We start from the raw sequence: 15,833 nt of genomic DNA on the forward strand, positions 1-15,833 counted from the left end.
CCTTCCGGCGCCTCCCCCCCGCCTCGCCGCCGCCTGCCTCCTTGGTTCCGCCGCCCCGCGGCCTCCCGCTGGCGCCGGCGCTCCCGGAGCCGGCCCCGCCACCCCGCCCCGGAGCCGACGGCGCGGGGCACGCCGGCACTCGTAGTGCGCCAGCGGGGGGACGCCGGCCCGGCCCGGCCCGGCCCGGCCCGGCGGGGGGACTGCCCGGCCCGGCCCGGCCCTGCGCTGGCGGTGCCCGGCGCGGGAGGGGAGGCGCGGGGAGGTGAGCGGGGCCGGGGGGCGGTGGGGCCGGGGGCGGGGCCGGGGGGCGGCGGGGCCGGGGGGTGGCGATCCCCCGCCCCCCACCCCAGGCAGCCGCTGTGTTCCGTTGCAGATGAGCAGGGCCAGGGCGGACGAGGAGGAGTACTGGCACAGCTCCAAGTTCCGGGCCTTCACCTTCGACGATGAGGATGACGAGCTGTCACAGGTAGGGTCTGACCCCCCATGGGCAGCCCCACCCGCGCCCCATCCCTAGCCAGCGCCTCGGCCCCGCGCTTTGCTGAGGGGCTGCGCCTCCTGGGTGGGTGGGATGTTGCCTCCTGCCCTCTGAGGTGGCCGCTGAGGGCTCCTGGCTCGACCCCCACGGTAGCCAAACCGAAATCTCGTTAGGAGCGTGGGTCCTTGCCCAGGCACCAAACTGCATCTCCTGCTGGTTGAGCTGTCAGTGCCGGTGGCATTCGGGTTCCCGGGGTGAGGAATGGCTCCTGTGTCTGCTGAACACCCACTGGCGTAAAGTACCTTGTCCGAAAGAGGCAGTGGAAGCTGAAGAAGCTGTATTCACAGCTCTGAGGGGGATCGTTTCAAGGTAGTAAGAAACAGAACACACTCTGTGACACTGATGGTCTTTATACAAGCCCTTTCTTTTGTCCGTAGCTAAAGGAATCCAAACGGGCAGTGAATAGCCTTCGGGATATCGTCGATGATGATGATGACGACCTTGAGAGGGTCAGCTGGAGCGGAGAACCTGTGGGAAGTAAGTGCAGAAGTACCAAAAAAGTTATCCTGGAGACAGAGGGAGTTTAAAATTACAGCTTAGGTCACGTTCTTTAGTTGAGGTCAGGAGTACTGCTTACTATCTAATCCTTAATCTTTAATTCCAGTCTCCTCAGGTCACATTGTGAGCCACTTGCTTTACCTGTGTGGTTCCACTGAAAAGAGAGCGAGCAGAAGCCCAAACTACATAAAGCAATGGCATGCAGACAAGTGGAGGGATCTCTCTGTGTTTCTCAATATGTAGCCCAGCTTAGAGCAGATATTTTGGAGGTTATGGCTTGATATTCATCATGCTCAACCGGCCTGCAGGATTCTAGGTGATCGTTTCCTTACGCTGCTGCCTGAAAAGGCACCATTTAAAGTTCTCTGCTTTCTCCTCACAGCACTTTAATAAGTTATTGCAAGGCTAACGGTCTGTTTACAGGTTGGCCCTTAAGCTTGAAGTTTGAAAGGGAATTGTAAGCATTAAGCAAATATGTTTCTAGTGATGATGGGAGTGAACTTGTGACCCAGACATGATGCTGTCTCCTGCACTTGGGAGTTCGTGACGCACAGAATATGTGGCACTTGCTAGCCCATATCAAGCAGTGAAAAATGACATTTGGATTACCTAGAAGACCTTCAAAGACTCTGTTCTTTTTGTCTTATGCTGTAGCTCCTCCCTCTGGTTCATACCATTTCTTTTCCTACCCAAGGTCTCTACCTATCAGCTTTTTTGCTCTATCACCCTGTCCTACCATGTGTGTGTTGTGCAGCAGCGTGAAAAGAAGGGAAAACTGTGTCTCAAACAAGCAGGAGGGAGACATATTCATTGTTGCTAGCAGCATATGCGTATTGATAGCTGTTTTGTCTGTGTGAGGAGGAAAGCTATCTCAGTTTTCCAGTGTTCACGAAGGTATGCTCTTTATGCTGCTGTAATTTGAGGTAAACCAGGGATTCTCTGTCTTGTTCTGTACCTTTAGAACAAGGGTTACGCTTTATCCTATGCAACAGCACATAAGTGTTGAGTGGTCTGTGCATTTTTTTGTATAAGCCATAATCAGCTGTACGACATTGCTGAAATCAACCATTTGTGGAGGGCAATGTGCAACTGTTTAATGAGCTGTGTTACATGAGACCTGGGATTCTGTACACTGCATCTTGTTAGTGCTGAGCATCCAAGTTATCAGCATGTGCTACTGCAGAACTGACCAGGACACGCTTGGTAACATTGCTGCTGTTAACATAAGATCATTCTTTACAGACTGGTTTTCTCTTTCTCTGTTATAAATGACCTTTGTCTCCACATAGGTATCTCCTGGTCAATCAAAGAGACAGCCTCCAGCAGCACTAGCTCGCTGGAAGGCCGAGACTCCAGCCTACAGAAGGGCTCTTCCTCCTATGCTGCTTTTCCCAAACAAGTTTCCTCCTACTCCCTAAGCAGCCTATTCAAAGGTGAGGTTCTTCTTATACAGTATGGACAAATGGCTTTTCCCTCAAGAGCCTTAAGGGGCAATTGTGTTGTGTAAACCGTTTTCTCTTAAGTGTATTGCAAAGCAGGGAAGCTCTGATCTCTCTTCAGTGTGCGAGTGTATCTCTTACTGGTCAGAAATTGAAGACTGCCTTGTGCAGACAGTATGGGAGGGAGCTTTGGAGACTATAGCTTCTTAAAAGCCAGGTTCCACAGAACAGCAAGGTAGAGCACAGCACTGTACAGCAATCCGTTTGCATGGTGGAAAAGAGCAGCCTGCAAAGGAACTGGCATGACCCATGTGGCCCTCATTTGATCTTCAGTACCATAGAGAAGACAGGTTGATTGTCCTTTATTGGGAGCTCAGCTGGCTGCTGTTGATGTTGTAGTTGGTTCAGCTTGGTAGCATAGCTGGTTATGGGGGGATCTGCACAGCAGGCCATGGGGAGGCTTACACAGCTTGCAAGAGTTCCACTCTGTTGTCTCACAGCCAGACAGCAAAGCAGCTTTTACTTTGTCTCTTTCTCGGGGGTGGTTTTTTACTCTCAGCTTTGGTAATACAGTGATAACAAAAGGCATCCACATCGCAGCTCTGGTGAGAGAAGCTGTCCGTGCTGCCATGGACTGAGCAGTGTGTGTGCTTGAGCCTCTGCACTGCAGGTAGATGAGTGAATTTAGGCTCTCTAACCTCTCCTGGCCTCAGCAACAAGAGGGCAGATGGGGCCAGGGTGTGATATGGTTCGTGATGCCACAGACAACTTCAAAGCCTTCGACTGCAAGCTGGTGAGCCGCGGCTGTGCTGGCGTAGTGTGAATCACTGCACAGAGTGGCTTGTTCTACAGTGGCATGGCTATAGCACACTGGCTTGCGGTCTAGGCTTGTGTTCCCTCTGCAAGAGATCTTGCTGGGGAAGAGACAGTCTCTCATGAGTGGTTGTTTTGATTTCAGGACGAAACAGACTTCCAAGTTTCCAGTCCCTTTCAGATGGTAAGTTTTGAATCCCTGCCTCATTTTGGGAGGGGTGCAGATTTATGTAAACCAAAGCATGTCCAAAAAAAGGAGAAGTGTCATCTTCCTTATGTAGCAGAAACTGAATCATGGGTTGCCTGAAAGTCATTCAGCAAAGAAATGAAAAGAGGTGGCCAGATGGTTTGTGGTGATCTGCTTATGGACAGCTGACAACCGTTGGGTTTAGAGCAGCTTTGTATTGCTGTTTGGTGCTTGAGTTTGGGTCTTCTACGATGAAAACCAAGCAAAGGGCTGTTTTGGAAGTGGGTGTGAATTGGGATTTTGATGTGCTATTCAGCTTTGCCTTTCCCTCTCAGCCCTCTCTGACACAGGAGTTAAAAACTATGCCCCAGAGCTGCGCAGACCGAAAGCTGAGTACAAGGTGAGCAGCTTGTGTTTGTAGTGTGTTGAGATCAGAGTACTGCCAGGAGAACTTCGACTGTGTTGGTTTCATGGAAGGTGATTAATCACTATTTCAGACAGCAGAGGGCAATGCAGGGAATAGGATAGAGAGCTGCAAAATGCAGCCTCGCAGTAATTCAGGTGTTCTCTGCTTTTGCTCAAAAATAGGGAGCCTTGCTGGGGGTCTTCGTTACTCCTGCTAACAAATGGCCCAGCAGTCTTTTGTGAAAAGGATTTCTATATGGTGCTTTGCCTGTAAACTGCTTTCACGCTGGGTCAGGTGAACTGGCATCATGTGTGCTTTCAAATTTTTTAAATCTAAAGGCTTCTAAATTTCTTGTTCATGAATCACTGGGACAGCACAGAGGGAGCTGCACAGAGGTAGAGTTCTAGTTGGCAGGAATGTTCTCCCACATAGGCAGTGTTAGGTGTTGCAGAAACTAGTGGATTTTGGGAGTGGGTAGATTCCTCCTGCTAGGTGTGATGTTGTAGTTACATGTCCCCTGGTCCAGCCAGTAACAGGACCGAGCATGTATTCACACAGCTGCCCACATGGATTAACGCAGACAGAAACCAATGCCTTTACCAACAGACATGTAAATGCACCACACTCAAGCCTGATCCCCAGCCTCCTTTCTGGTTGACCACGATTGAGTTCCACTAGTGGAACATATGCATGCTCTATGGGTCTCTCCAGCAGCTGGTCTTAGACAACCAGTTTGTTTTGTAGCTGAATCCCAGACCTCAGTCTCCTCTAGTTGCTGGCACCTGGACCCTTGAGTCCCTAGGGTTCATGGTCCCATTCTGCTTCATGGTAGATTGTTTGTTCTACTCACTGGCTGGTTGAGCTTGAAGTTTACTAGCTTTCACATGAACTGGGAACAGAGAGCCCACCCACACAGAAGGTAGTTAAATACAGAGTTTAGTGAGAATGTAACACAGACTGCAGTGATCTATTGCTGGGCTCAGTCAGACAGGCACACTAACTAGTCACTTGTTTACACTTGGCTGGCGCTCTGTGGCCCATTTTCCCTGTTTTCCCATGCTTGTTCCTGCCCAATTCATTTCGATCCATCCCTTTCTCTGCTTTTTGTCTTTTCCTGTAAACTGCCATAACAAGCCTCACACGTTTGCACAACCTTTTTAAAACATCCCAGGGTGCCCTTGCATCCCATACTAAGTCCTGTGCCTCTTTAGGGTTGCATGTTGTTTGGGGAAAGTTTCTTTGGTTTACTGATCTCAGGAGGGTTTTATGCAACGGATAGTGACCTAATCTGTCTCATTTGCTGGTGGGGAGGAGTGGCCGAGTCAGTGTGCTCAGATTGCCCTGATTAGGTTACTGGGTTTTCTTCATCTGTCCTTGGCCATCTGATCCTCACCAGGTTGATGTGTTTATGTCGATTAGCTATTAATCACATAATCTAACAGACATCACTTCCTGAAAGCACAGCAGGAGAAATAAATGTGCCCTCTTGTGTTCCATTCTGTGCCTGCAGAGGCAGTGAAGCAGGAAAGGGAGAGGCTGTACAGCTCCTTAAAAGCAGGTAGGAGTATTGTAAGTGGGGTGGAACAAAGAAGGGAAAATTAGTGTCAGCTTTGAACTAGTGCTCTGACAGTGACAGGCTGAGGAGATGCTTCTGGGCAGAGGAACTGGAGGGAACCCTGGTGCTCAGGATGCTCTGACACTCAGCTATACGTTGACTTGAGAGGCTTGTGTGCAGTGATCCCCTAATAGGACTGGGTTAATCCTTCTTTTCATTAGATTTGGGTTTTTAATAAATCTTCAGTGAACTTAAAATTCAGTGTCCTCAGAGCTGGTTCTGGTTAATCTCTTTCTCTGGCTCTTCTCAGGCAGAAGGCTGAATTACAACTGCTGGCTCAAGTGCCTTACAGAAATTTGGCTGCCCTCTTGGGTTCTGAGTTCAGGAGCGGTTCAGGCCGCTGCCACTTTTTATCCAGTGCTTCCAGATCCTAGTGGCTGCTGGGGGAGAGCTTTGGTCATTGCAGCAGTGGTAGCGTATTACCTTAAGATGGCCTTGCCCCAGGCTTCAGTGCTCTTGTCACACTGTGCTAGTCCTGTATGACTCTCCAGGGTGGTTGCCTGAATTTGTTGTTCCTGCATAGTCCGTGCTGCTGTGGAAGGCTCACCAGCAGAAGTCCGTCTGAATTGTAACAAGAAACTGACTCCTTCCCCTCAGTTTTGGGATTGTTGGTTTTGCGTGTATTTTGTTTGTCCTTCTGAAAGCAACATTGGAGCTTTAATTTATGAGGAGGACAACCTGTGAAATGCACTGCTTATAAAGGATATGATGGTGGACCTTATTGGGGCAATAGAAAGACTCTGTGTTTGCATCTGAGCCTCTATCTTCCTTTCCCACCAGCACACACAGTCTGAGGGCTCAGCATCTGCACCTGAACACTGTAGGGACGCATCCTGCCAACAGCTCCCCTAGAGCAGCTGAATGATAAGTCTGAGAAGCTACACATGGGCCGTCACTCTGATCCAGCCCAAGTGGGTGGAAAGCAGCTTGGGGACTGCTGGTGTGATCCGGCCTCTTGGGGCTGAAGAGCTCTTTATTTTCCTTGTGGCAGGATTACAGCAGTGATTGGAGCCCTAAGGATACGGTCAGGCGAATGCAGAGGGGCAAGGTAAGGCCTTTCCACTTGCACCTGCTTGCAAGAGTCAGAGGGTGAGTGCTCCTAAACTGCTTTACACTTCCCTATGCTCCTGGCTGTTCTGGGAGTAGGGAGGGGATCCGTGTTGCCTGCAGCTCCCCGCAGGGACAGTGCCCTGCCTGTGTGCCGCTGTGCCGGGTGGCAGTGCTGGCATCACACTAGCTCAGGAGCTGCAGGAGACCTTCAGGCTTTTGTTGCATTGTTTACTTGAGTCATCACCTCAGCTAGGCTCTGACGGGAGGTATCTGTACTGCTGTGTTCCTCTGTACCCTTTGTGCTTCTTGGGGCTGGGTTTATGGAAAAAAATCCAAGGGTGTGGGGCTCTACTTCCCTTCTTGGTGGCAAATGGAGGGAGAAAGAAACAATCTTGGTTACTCTGAAATCTTCGTCTTGGCTGCCTCAGTTTGCAGTAAGCATATAGGGAGCTTGTGATTTTACTCTGCATGTGTCTCCTCAAAGGCTGAGGTGATCTAAAGGCTGAAAGAGGCCACAGTTACGGGGTAAGAAGAAGGGAGGAAGTCTTACAACTCTATTTTTCTGGTCTCCTCTGTTGAAAGGGCCCTGTAGAGTTCCTTCCTCCTGTGGTGGTTTGTGGTGCACAGGGAAGTTTTGCCTCGTTACAAGGGTGTTTGTGCTGAATGTACAATGTCTCCTGTCCTAGCCTGGGCAGTAATTCAGGCTAACTCTGCAACCCCTGTGGACAGATTCCCAGGGATGGTGCAGCATGTAGCATAGAAGTCCTCCACTGGTTGGGAGGACAGTTATTCATATTGCTGAAAGACTCATGGGGGAAGAATAAGTAGTACCTTGGGGGCTGTTTCAGCCTGCAGATTGTCTGATGTCCCTTATGCCTACTTACACGTTTTCTATCTCCAGATCTGCTCTCTAGAGAGATTTCGCTCCCTGCAGGACAAGCTGGTGCTCTTGGATGAAGCTGTGGCAGGGCACGATGGGAATGTCATTACAGCTGTGAGTCCATATAGGGCTGGGACTTTCTGGGTGACCCCACAGAGCGTGCTTATGTGAATGTAGTCAGTTGGCCACCTAATCTTGCAAGATAGGGGGTTGTTCTTTACTTCAAACCAAAAAGTTAATGGAAAGTATCAAAGCTTAAGACTGGGAAGTTCCATATTCCTGCTGGCTTTCCTGCCACCCTGGAGAATTCATGTCAGGTTAATAACAAGGAACCTGATGCTTCAGCCTTACTGATCTTTGCAGCAGCTTCTTGAAGGCTGACGTTTAATTTGCTCATTGCAGCACAGAAGATTTGAGGGTCCTCTCCAGCTTACCTGGCTTCCAAAACATCAGGCAGCAAATGGGACTGTGTCAAAGCTTCCCTCATCCAGGTCTTTTTAACCTCTCAGAACTCTCATGGAAAGGTTTTCCTTTCTAAATCTTGGTCTCGCTTATCTAAGCTCCAGTGTAGAAGCTTGGGCAGGCTTCCAGACAGCTGTGGCAAGTGTCTAGTGGGCAGTAGAATTCAGTTCAGTGCTGTAAGAGCTGTGTCTCTAGAGGCCCTTTGCAAAAGCTTCCCCAGGCCTTGACCATTTTGCTGTCTCTTAATTCTGGTGAAGACTGATCTGCTCAGCTGAGACTGCCTCTCTGTGCTCACAGGTCCTGATATTCCTGAAACGGACGCTAAGGAGAGGTAAGTGTGACTGCAGCCAGGGTTTCTATACTGTGTTTTAGTTAAGGGCAGAGCAGCTAGTTCTTTGGCAGGGTGAAAGTCACAAAGAGAGCATGTGGGATATTGCTACTTAGCTGAGCATGAAATATTTTTGCAGCAAGTGTAATATGGGAGGGGGGATGATGATGCCCACAAAGGTCCCGAGAGGTGCTTTAAGCAGTGATACGTGGTAGTGGTGATGGGGTGAATGAAAATGAACCTGTAGGGGTAATACACTGCTGTGAATTCAGCTGGCAGCCTGGTGAACGGGCTCTTCTCCTGTGCTCTAGCCTCCAAGGCTGTGCTTTGAGATGGGATAAGGTTATTGAGTCCTGCCAATGGCTTGTAACTCCATGCACTGTGCTTAGCCCTCTCTGGCTTGGTAGTGCCAGCTTGCTTTACTCACCTGTATGTATCTCTCTCTCCTGTAGAGATCTTGTTTCGGGAGCTGGAGGTGCGGCAGGTGGCCTTGTGTCATCTGATCCATTTCCTCAAAGAGACGGGTGAGCAGAAGTTGCTTCTGGATCTGCTCAGGTGAGGCTCTTGCCCAGTCTTGTGGCAGGGCTGAGCGCACTGCTAGGAACCTGTCTCCAAGTTAATGCTTCCTCATTCTGTTTTGCAGGTTCCTAGACAGGACTGAGGAAGTTGCTGTGAGTATTTCCAGGAGCAGAAGCTCCCTTTCCTCAGTTAAGAGGGAGTGTGGTGGGCCAGGGGAGGCTGGTTGCAGGATGTCTGGTAGTCAGGCAAGAGCCTGGCATCCCCGTTTTGCCCTCTGAAGTCCTATATCTCCCAAATCCATGAGAACAGACTGTGCTTCTTTTCCCAACCCCCTCCAGCTGTCCCAGTACCGGGAGCATCTGAACATCCAGGATGTAGAAAAAAGGAGGGAATTTCTGAAAGGCTGCATTGGGTAAGAAAAAACGCAAGAGGGTGGGAGGGATGCGGGTGCTTCGCAGAAGGTGGTAGTAAAGAAAATTAGACGTCTGTCCCAGTGACACAGCTTCTGTAGTTTGAAAGCTGATGCTAGTTTTGCCTCAGTGGGAGTAGGTTGTTGTGGACACAATGTAGACTTTGGAAGGATTTGTGGTGATGACTAGTCCAGCAGCTTTTGCGGCTTTCTTGGGGGCAAAGATGTTTTAGGGACCTTCTGATCATTGACCCTTCAGGTTGTGAAGGATGAAAGCTTGGGTGCCTGAGCACTTGAGGGAATTGGTAGCATCAGCTTTAGATTGTTCTGTAAGAGGTGCCACATAATTTTTCCTTCTCTGGAACCTGTCTAGGACTCTAGAGGGTCAGTTGAAGAGGGCAGTGGGGCAGGAGCATGAGTACCTACTAGCCACTCAGGCTGGGGAGAATGGGAGGAGTTCCCCATATCTCTGTGGGGAGCATGTTTGGTAGAGAAGAGCATCCTTCGAAGTGTTCTGCATTAAGAGCTGCTGACAGTGTCTCTTTCCTCCACGTCTGGCCAGGCTGCCATTTTCAGCTGAGGATACCTCCCACATCCAAGACCATTATACCTTGTTGGAGCGACAGATCATCATTGAGGTATGAAATCTTCCCTGCTGGTCAGGAGGTGACTGGGACTGGCTGTGAGATCTCTACCTGTCCCTAACTTGTACCACTTTGGATCTAACCAGCTGGTCCTGGCTAGTGTAGTTTAACTGCTGTCCAAGCTGCCGTGCCAGGCACACCTGATGAATACCAGACCTGAGACTTCATGGCATGTTGAGGTTGTGCTTGTGCATTGCTATTGCAACACTTTCCCCAGGTCTGTACCCTGCAGCTAGGTCAGGCAGTTGCCCTGGCTCATGTTTACCCTCTCTGTCTTCCTCCTTTCACAGGCCAATGATCGGCACTTGGAGATGGCTGGGCAGTCTGAGATATTTCGGAAATATCCTCGCAAGGCTTCAATTCTCAACATGCCACTAGTGACCACCCTCTTCTATTCCTGTTTCTACCACTATACAGAGGCTGAGGTGAGGAGGATCTGGGAGAAGAGTTACATCTCATCCCTGTAGTCCTCAATGTGTGGGGTGGTTGAGATGGAGCATGTTAAGGAAAGAAGGGGTATGAGGTCCTATTTCATCCCTCAGAGAGACCTGGAGGAACTCAGCTCCCCTTGTCTGTCTGGCACAAGTTCGGAGTTTTCTTTTGTGCTCTAAGGTGGGACATTCAACATGGGACAGCCTGTCAGGGAGTTGCTTCCTAGAAATCACTTGTATCGCTATGGCCCTTAATCCCGTGAGGCTGAGGTGCGCAATACTGGTCTTGGAAGTGCTGTAGTAGGTGCACTAGGTTGAGGATGTAGAAGAAACCAAACCAGAGAGCTCATGAGGTGGGGTAGTTGCTCTCTTCTGCCAGCTGTTTCCTCCTGTGGCACTGACATGAGCAGAAAGCGGTAAAAACATGGGGAGATACACCCTGTGCAAGGCAAATGGCAAATACCTTACAAGTGGTGTCTGAACCTGTCCTGCAGCCTGCCCTGCTGAGTTTGTACTGACCCGTCTGCTCTCTCTAGGGAACGTTCAGCAGCCCGACCAACCTGAAGAAAACATTTAAGGTGTGTGTGTCTCCTGTCATTGTGGCAGCCCTAGTGGAAAATGTGGGCAGCCAAGTTGTACTTAGCGAGGGGGCTGGGTACCAAGAGTTCAAGGGGCTCAGCCCTGAGATGGGGAGGGGGGCATGGCATCCTCCTCGAGCAGAGCCATTCTGGAGGCTCAGAGAGGCAAGTGCGAGCTATGTGGAGGCTTTCACTGGGTGCACCCTGGCTGCAGCAGCACTTGCAGATCCCCCACCTCCTGCTCTCTGCAGTGCTGGTCCTGACCTTAGACAGCATCTCACCTCCTTGCTTAGCTGTTGGTGTGGGTCTTGACAGGGCTGGGGGCAGATGCCGTTCCTGTCCAACCCATGCAGGCCTTCTCAGCTGTGCTGGTGCTCTGAGCGTAGCTTTCTGCCTTGCAGATTCCCGATAAGCAGTATGTGCTGACTGCCCTGGCTGCCCGTGCCAAGCTGCGAGCCTGGGATGATGTGGATGCCCTCTTTACCACCAAGGTGAGCTGCGGAAAGCCTTGCTGGGGACTCAGTGCCAAGTACTGATATCTACTGCTGATAGCTGGGTTGTTCTGGAGTTGCTGGACAGACTGGTTTTATTTCAGCAGGGCCCAACACCTCTGCTGCAGCGTGTTGCAGTACGTTCCTCCTCTCCCTGCGTAAGACCTCTGCTGAGCCTGGCTTGGCTGCAGCAGCAAGGTCAGAGAAGGGGACTACCTTTGTGCTCTGTAACCAAAGGGTTTGTAGCCAAGCTACACAGCCACTGCATGAAGGGCTCTGCCAGTGGTGCACGTGGTGGCTGGTGACATATGTTGCTGACACCGAGGGGGAAAACATGTTCTTGTGGCTGGAGGGGTTGCCCTTTAGGATTAACATAGGGTTTGGCTCTCCTTTCAGAACTGGCTGGGCTACACCAAGAAGAAAGCACCTATTGGCTTCCATCGGGTGGTGGAGATCTTGCAGAGGAACAATGCTCCTGTGCAGGTGAGCAAGGAGCTGCCGGTTATGTCGTCCTCCTCTTTGTTGGGATTTGATGTGGGAATGGTTCCCCAAGCTTCCTAGCTGGGAGCAGGAGAACAGCTTGCCAAGCTGCTGGCTCTGCCAGGTGGGTGCAGCATCAACAGGAACTGTGCATGGTAGTGAGGGCTGGGTCCTAGGTCTCGCTGCAAGAGGGACAGCAGGCCTAGAGTTGTCTGGGAGGTCTCTCAGTGCATTGCCACCTGTGTTTGCTGCATTAACTTCTCTTACGCTTAACCTGGCTGGCAACTGTTAACCTGATCCATAGGAGTGAGGTAGCCTAAGACTCTGACCTTTGTGAGCAAAGCTTTACTGCCTCTGGGCTCCTGAACAGTCTTGTCCTAGTCACTTGTTGCCTTAGGAAGGAAGGGGTCAAGTCTGTGTGAGCAGCAACCTTGAAAGGTTTTGTGACTAGGGTGAGGGAACGAGTCAGGAGGTACCCGCAGAAGGGAGCTGAGACACTCTTCCTTCTCACAGGTTCTACAGGAGTATGTGCGCCTGGTGGAGGATGTGGAGACGCGGTTGAACCTCGCCACCAAATACAAGTGCCATGATGTTGTCATTGAGGTAGGTTCCTGGTGTGTGTGTCAAGAGATGGGACAAGAGCCTGCTTTTTCTCCCTAGCTTTCCTGTGCTCTGCCATGTGCTGCTGCTGCTATGTGCCTGTTGGGGTTTTTTTTATTCCTGTGGCCTGGGAGCAGTGATATGGTTCCCAGTGGAAACCAAGTGAGCTAGGAGAGTGGCTCCTAGCATTTGTGCTGTGGAATTGTGCTGTGGTGGGAACCTGAGGGGGGACTGAAGAGTTGCCCTGCTCGTCTGCAGGCAACGCACCATCTAACTGCAGAAGTGTCCTTGAAGAGTGTCCAGCTGAGTGCTGGTTTTGCTGTTTGTCTAGACATACAGGGATTTAAAGGACCGCATCCAGCTGACAGCATATAAATGCAAGGTGGAACGAGGCTCTGCAGAAGAGGAGAAGATAAACAGTGTTCTCAACAACACAGTAAGAAACACCTACTTTTTCTTCCGGAATCTCATCAGAAACGGCTGTAGGTTAGGTGTCAGGGCATGGCTGTCCAACATACTTTTTGTCCTTGCTGGGAAGCTAATCTTACATTTGGAGTTGCATTCAGTGTAGGAACAAAGGTTGAAACTGATAGAAACGGCACCCTCTGGCCGTGGTTGTCCTTGTCAAGGATTGGGACTTGACAGCTTGGCCCCTGAGGGATCTGTGTCCAGCACTGGTATTAGTCATGTCTCGTTCTTCCTTCTAGCAAATCCGATGGAAAAACTGAGCACCTGTGAAGCAGCCTGCTTGGCCGTTGCCTTGCCAGTGAAAGAGGAAACTGCAAAACCCAGTCCGGTGCCAAGAGAGCAACTCTGTTACTACTCATTGCATGATCAACGTTTGTCAGTGACAGTGGGTGCCCGTGGTTTGTGGGACAGTGGCATTCAGGCTGGGTGAAGGCAACTGTTCCAATGTAGCCAGTGAAACCATGGTACTGATCCAGCAGGGTTGATTCTTTTTGGAATCTGATTCTCTTTAACTTGGCTCACTTTTGTTTGTGGAGGGAAGTTGCTGGGCACAGCAAGGTTACGTTTGCTCTGGGTGGTGCCTGGGCTTATTCTTGCAAGAGGAACAGGTCAGTCACGTTTGTGGGTCTCATCACCAGACAGTGCTGACCAGTTCCTTTAACACTCAAGCTGGCTTGAGCATCACCAGTCATGGCTGTGGCTGGAGTAAAGCCTACTGGACTATGTTCTCTCAGCATTGAAGAGCGTGTTGGGGGAAAGGAAAGGACCAGCTGCACCTTAAAACTTCCTTTCTTTTTTTTTAATTTTTTTTTATTTTGTGTTGGTTTGTTCTGGCTCACCCTAGGAAAAGTGTTGTACGCACTCCTGCAGAGAGCCAGGACAGCAGCCTCTGCCAGTATCCTTGTGCTGGCACTCTGCAGCTCTTGGAAGATCCTGTTATCAGGGAAGAACATGCACCTAGTGTGGAGCCGGTCAGAGCCTTGCTGGGCTGGATGGAGCGCAAAGAGAGACCCCTCTCAGCTGGCACAAACCTGCTGGCCCCAGCAGCTCTTTTCTCCGAGAGTGTTATGCCAGGAAGGATGAATTGCACTTTCTTAGAAACACAACTCCTCAGGCAACTGCTGGCTTCATCCTTCCAGACCTCACTTCAATTCCTTAAATAAAGCTGTCTCTTTCTCCTTGGGCTGTTTATTTCCTTCCCACACAGAGCACTTTTTCACCCTGTGTGCTCATCCTGAGCAATTTATCACACCTCTGACAACGTGAGTATGCAGGGTGTTTTCTCACGTCCTGAAAAGCACAGTGTGTGTCACCATGGTGTGGCTTTGCTTGCAGTGGTACCTTATTTCACACCTTCAATGCCATCAGCACAAGTGAATTAATTTTAATGTTGTAGAAGAGTTTGCTGCCACAGGGGCTGGTCACACAAAGGTGAAGGTTATGTGTAGCAATGTACCAGCCTGAGGGCAGTGTTCCAACCTCCTTACTGCGCTGTGTGCTTTCAGGGGGTTTTTTTGTTGGGGTTTGGGGTTTTTTTTTCCTCACAGAATCATTTAGGTTAGAAGACACCTCTTGATCTAGTCCAATCCTGCTCAAGCAGGGTCACCTGGAACAGGCAGGCCAGGACTGTGTCTATTTGGGTTTTCAGTATCTCCACAGCTGGAGACAACCCAGCTTCTCTGGGCAACCTGTTCCTGAATTTGACCACCCTCACAGCAAAAAGGTGTTTCCTTGACTTCAGATGGCCTCTCGCATTTCGGTTTGTGCCCACTGCCTCTTGGTGTCACTGGGTACCACTGAAAAGAGTCTGGGTCCCCCTTCTTCATTCCTGCTCACATTAGTACTTGCACATGTTAGTTAAGATTCCCCCCTGAGCCTTCTCCAAGTTGAACAGTCCTAGCTCTCGGCCTTTCCTCATATGAGAGATGCTCCAGTCCCTTGGTTATCTTGGTGGCCCCTTGCTGGACTCTCCCCAGTATGTCCATGCCTCTTTTTGTACTGAGGAGCCCAGAAGTGGACCCAGCATGCTGGGTTTAGGCAGGAAGGATCACCTTCCCTAACCTGCTGGCAGCATTCATCCCAAGGCAACCCAGGGTGCTGTTGGCTAGGGTAAGGTTTGCTGCCAGGCTTTCCCACGCATTCCAGGCCAGGCCACCGCTTGGTTGGGCTTTACATTGGGGAGCAGCAGGAGAAGCTGAACGTATCCTTGGAGTAATGTGGTGAAGCCACAAAACAGATCTTCATGCCTGTATTCTCCAGGCATGGATCCTCGCGTGGTATGACCAGTGCTACAGATGGTTAAGGGGATGTATAAGTCCAGCAGCAGGGGAGCCGTGAGCTGGCTGTGCCTGCTGATCCCCTGAGCTTGGTGTGCAGTTTGCAGGATGCCATCCTTCTGACCTGTGGGTATTGCCACTGCCAGCGTCCCAAGCAAAGCAGGACTACTTGTAACATGAAATGCTGATGTGCCACATGGGATGGAGTTGTTGATTTGGTTGTTCCTCACACCCCAATTCTAGAAGCTGGGTACCAGCTTTGTGAGCATCTTTCAGAGCACCAGGATACCGTGGCTGGTGTATCTGATTACACGTGGTGCATCAGGGAGTGTTTGTCCATAAGGCAGCATTTGGCAGCCCCAACAGTTACTCAAGGGTTCCTCCGAGGCCACAGCTCACAGGCTGTCCTTGACTACTTGTGTGGGCAGGAAAAGGAAGATTTCCAGGGCAATGTGTCCTATGGCTGGGGAGGGTGTGGTTTGTGTAAGTAGTAAATCTAAAGTTACTGTAGAGATGGTGGGTTTGGTTGGATTTTTTTTATTAACAATGTGGCAAGCACTGGCCAGCTGATGCGGATGATTTTGGGACAGCCCCAGTGGGATATAGGTTTCCTCTTTAATACCTGTCTCAGCCCCTGTGTGCTTTTGGTATGTCTCTGCTTTTAAGCAGCACAGTCCAGCTGATGAAGTAGGTCATGGATAGAATTTATATGAAGGTAGCAAAA

At 50.4% G+C, this 15,833-nt stretch overlaps 1 protein-coding gene across 3 annotated transcripts; it reads left to right on the forward strand.

Moving 5' to 3' along the window:
• The first annotated feature begins 13 nt into the window (after positions 1-13).
• On the forward strand, positions 14-14,011 carry VIPAS39 (VPS33B interacting protein, apical-basolateral polarity regulator, spe-39 homolog). 3 transcript variants are annotated; one of them, XM_056347901.1, is made up of 21 exons: positions 91-152; positions 192-262; positions 374-466; positions 913-1,012; positions 2,323-2,466; positions 3,431-3,469; positions 3,808-3,872; positions 6,485-6,541; positions 7,445-7,537; positions 8,183-8,216; positions 8,666-8,768; positions 8,857-8,884; positions 9,071-9,144; positions 9,704-9,779; positions 10,076-10,210; positions 10,753-10,794; positions 11,196-11,285; positions 11,682-11,768; positions 12,279-12,368; positions 12,697-12,801; positions 13,073-14,011. In XM_056347901.1, exons 3-21 carry the CDS (start codon positions 374-376, stop codon positions 13,091-13,093), a joined length of 1,476 nt encoding a protein of 491 aa, XP_056203876.1. In that variant the 5' UTR covers positions 91-152; positions 192-262; the 3' UTR covers positions 13,094-14,011. The 3 variants fall into 3 exon arrangements, with proteins under 3 accessions (XP_056203877.1, XP_056203875.1, XP_056203876.1); XM_056347902.1 differs by lacking the exon at positions 192-262 and having other exon boundaries at positions 14-144; XM_056347900.1 differs by having other exon boundaries at positions 50-262.
• Positions 14,012-15,833: the final 1,822 nt, after the last annotated feature.

The sequence above is a fragment of the Falco biarmicus genome, chromosome 7, assembly GCF_023638135.1.
Source record: "Falco biarmicus isolate bFalBia1 chromosome 7, bFalBia1.pri, whole genome shotgun sequence".
NCBI lineage: Eukaryota > Metazoa > Chordata > Aves > Falconiformes > Falconidae > Falco > Falco biarmicus.

Coding starts and splice junctions, on each gene's coding strand:
- VIPAS39 (XM_056347902.1), top strand. CDS start 374: ATGAGCAGGGCCAGGGCGGACGAGGAGGAGTACTGGCACAGCTCCAAG. Junction 467..912: donor AGGATGACGAGCTGTCACAG/GTAGGGTCTGAC, acceptor TTTTGTCCGTAG/CTAAAGGAATCCAAACGGGC. Junction 12,802..13,072: donor ACAGTGTTCTCAACAACACA/GTAAGAAACACC, acceptor TCTTCCTTCTAG/CAAATCCGATGGAAAAACTG.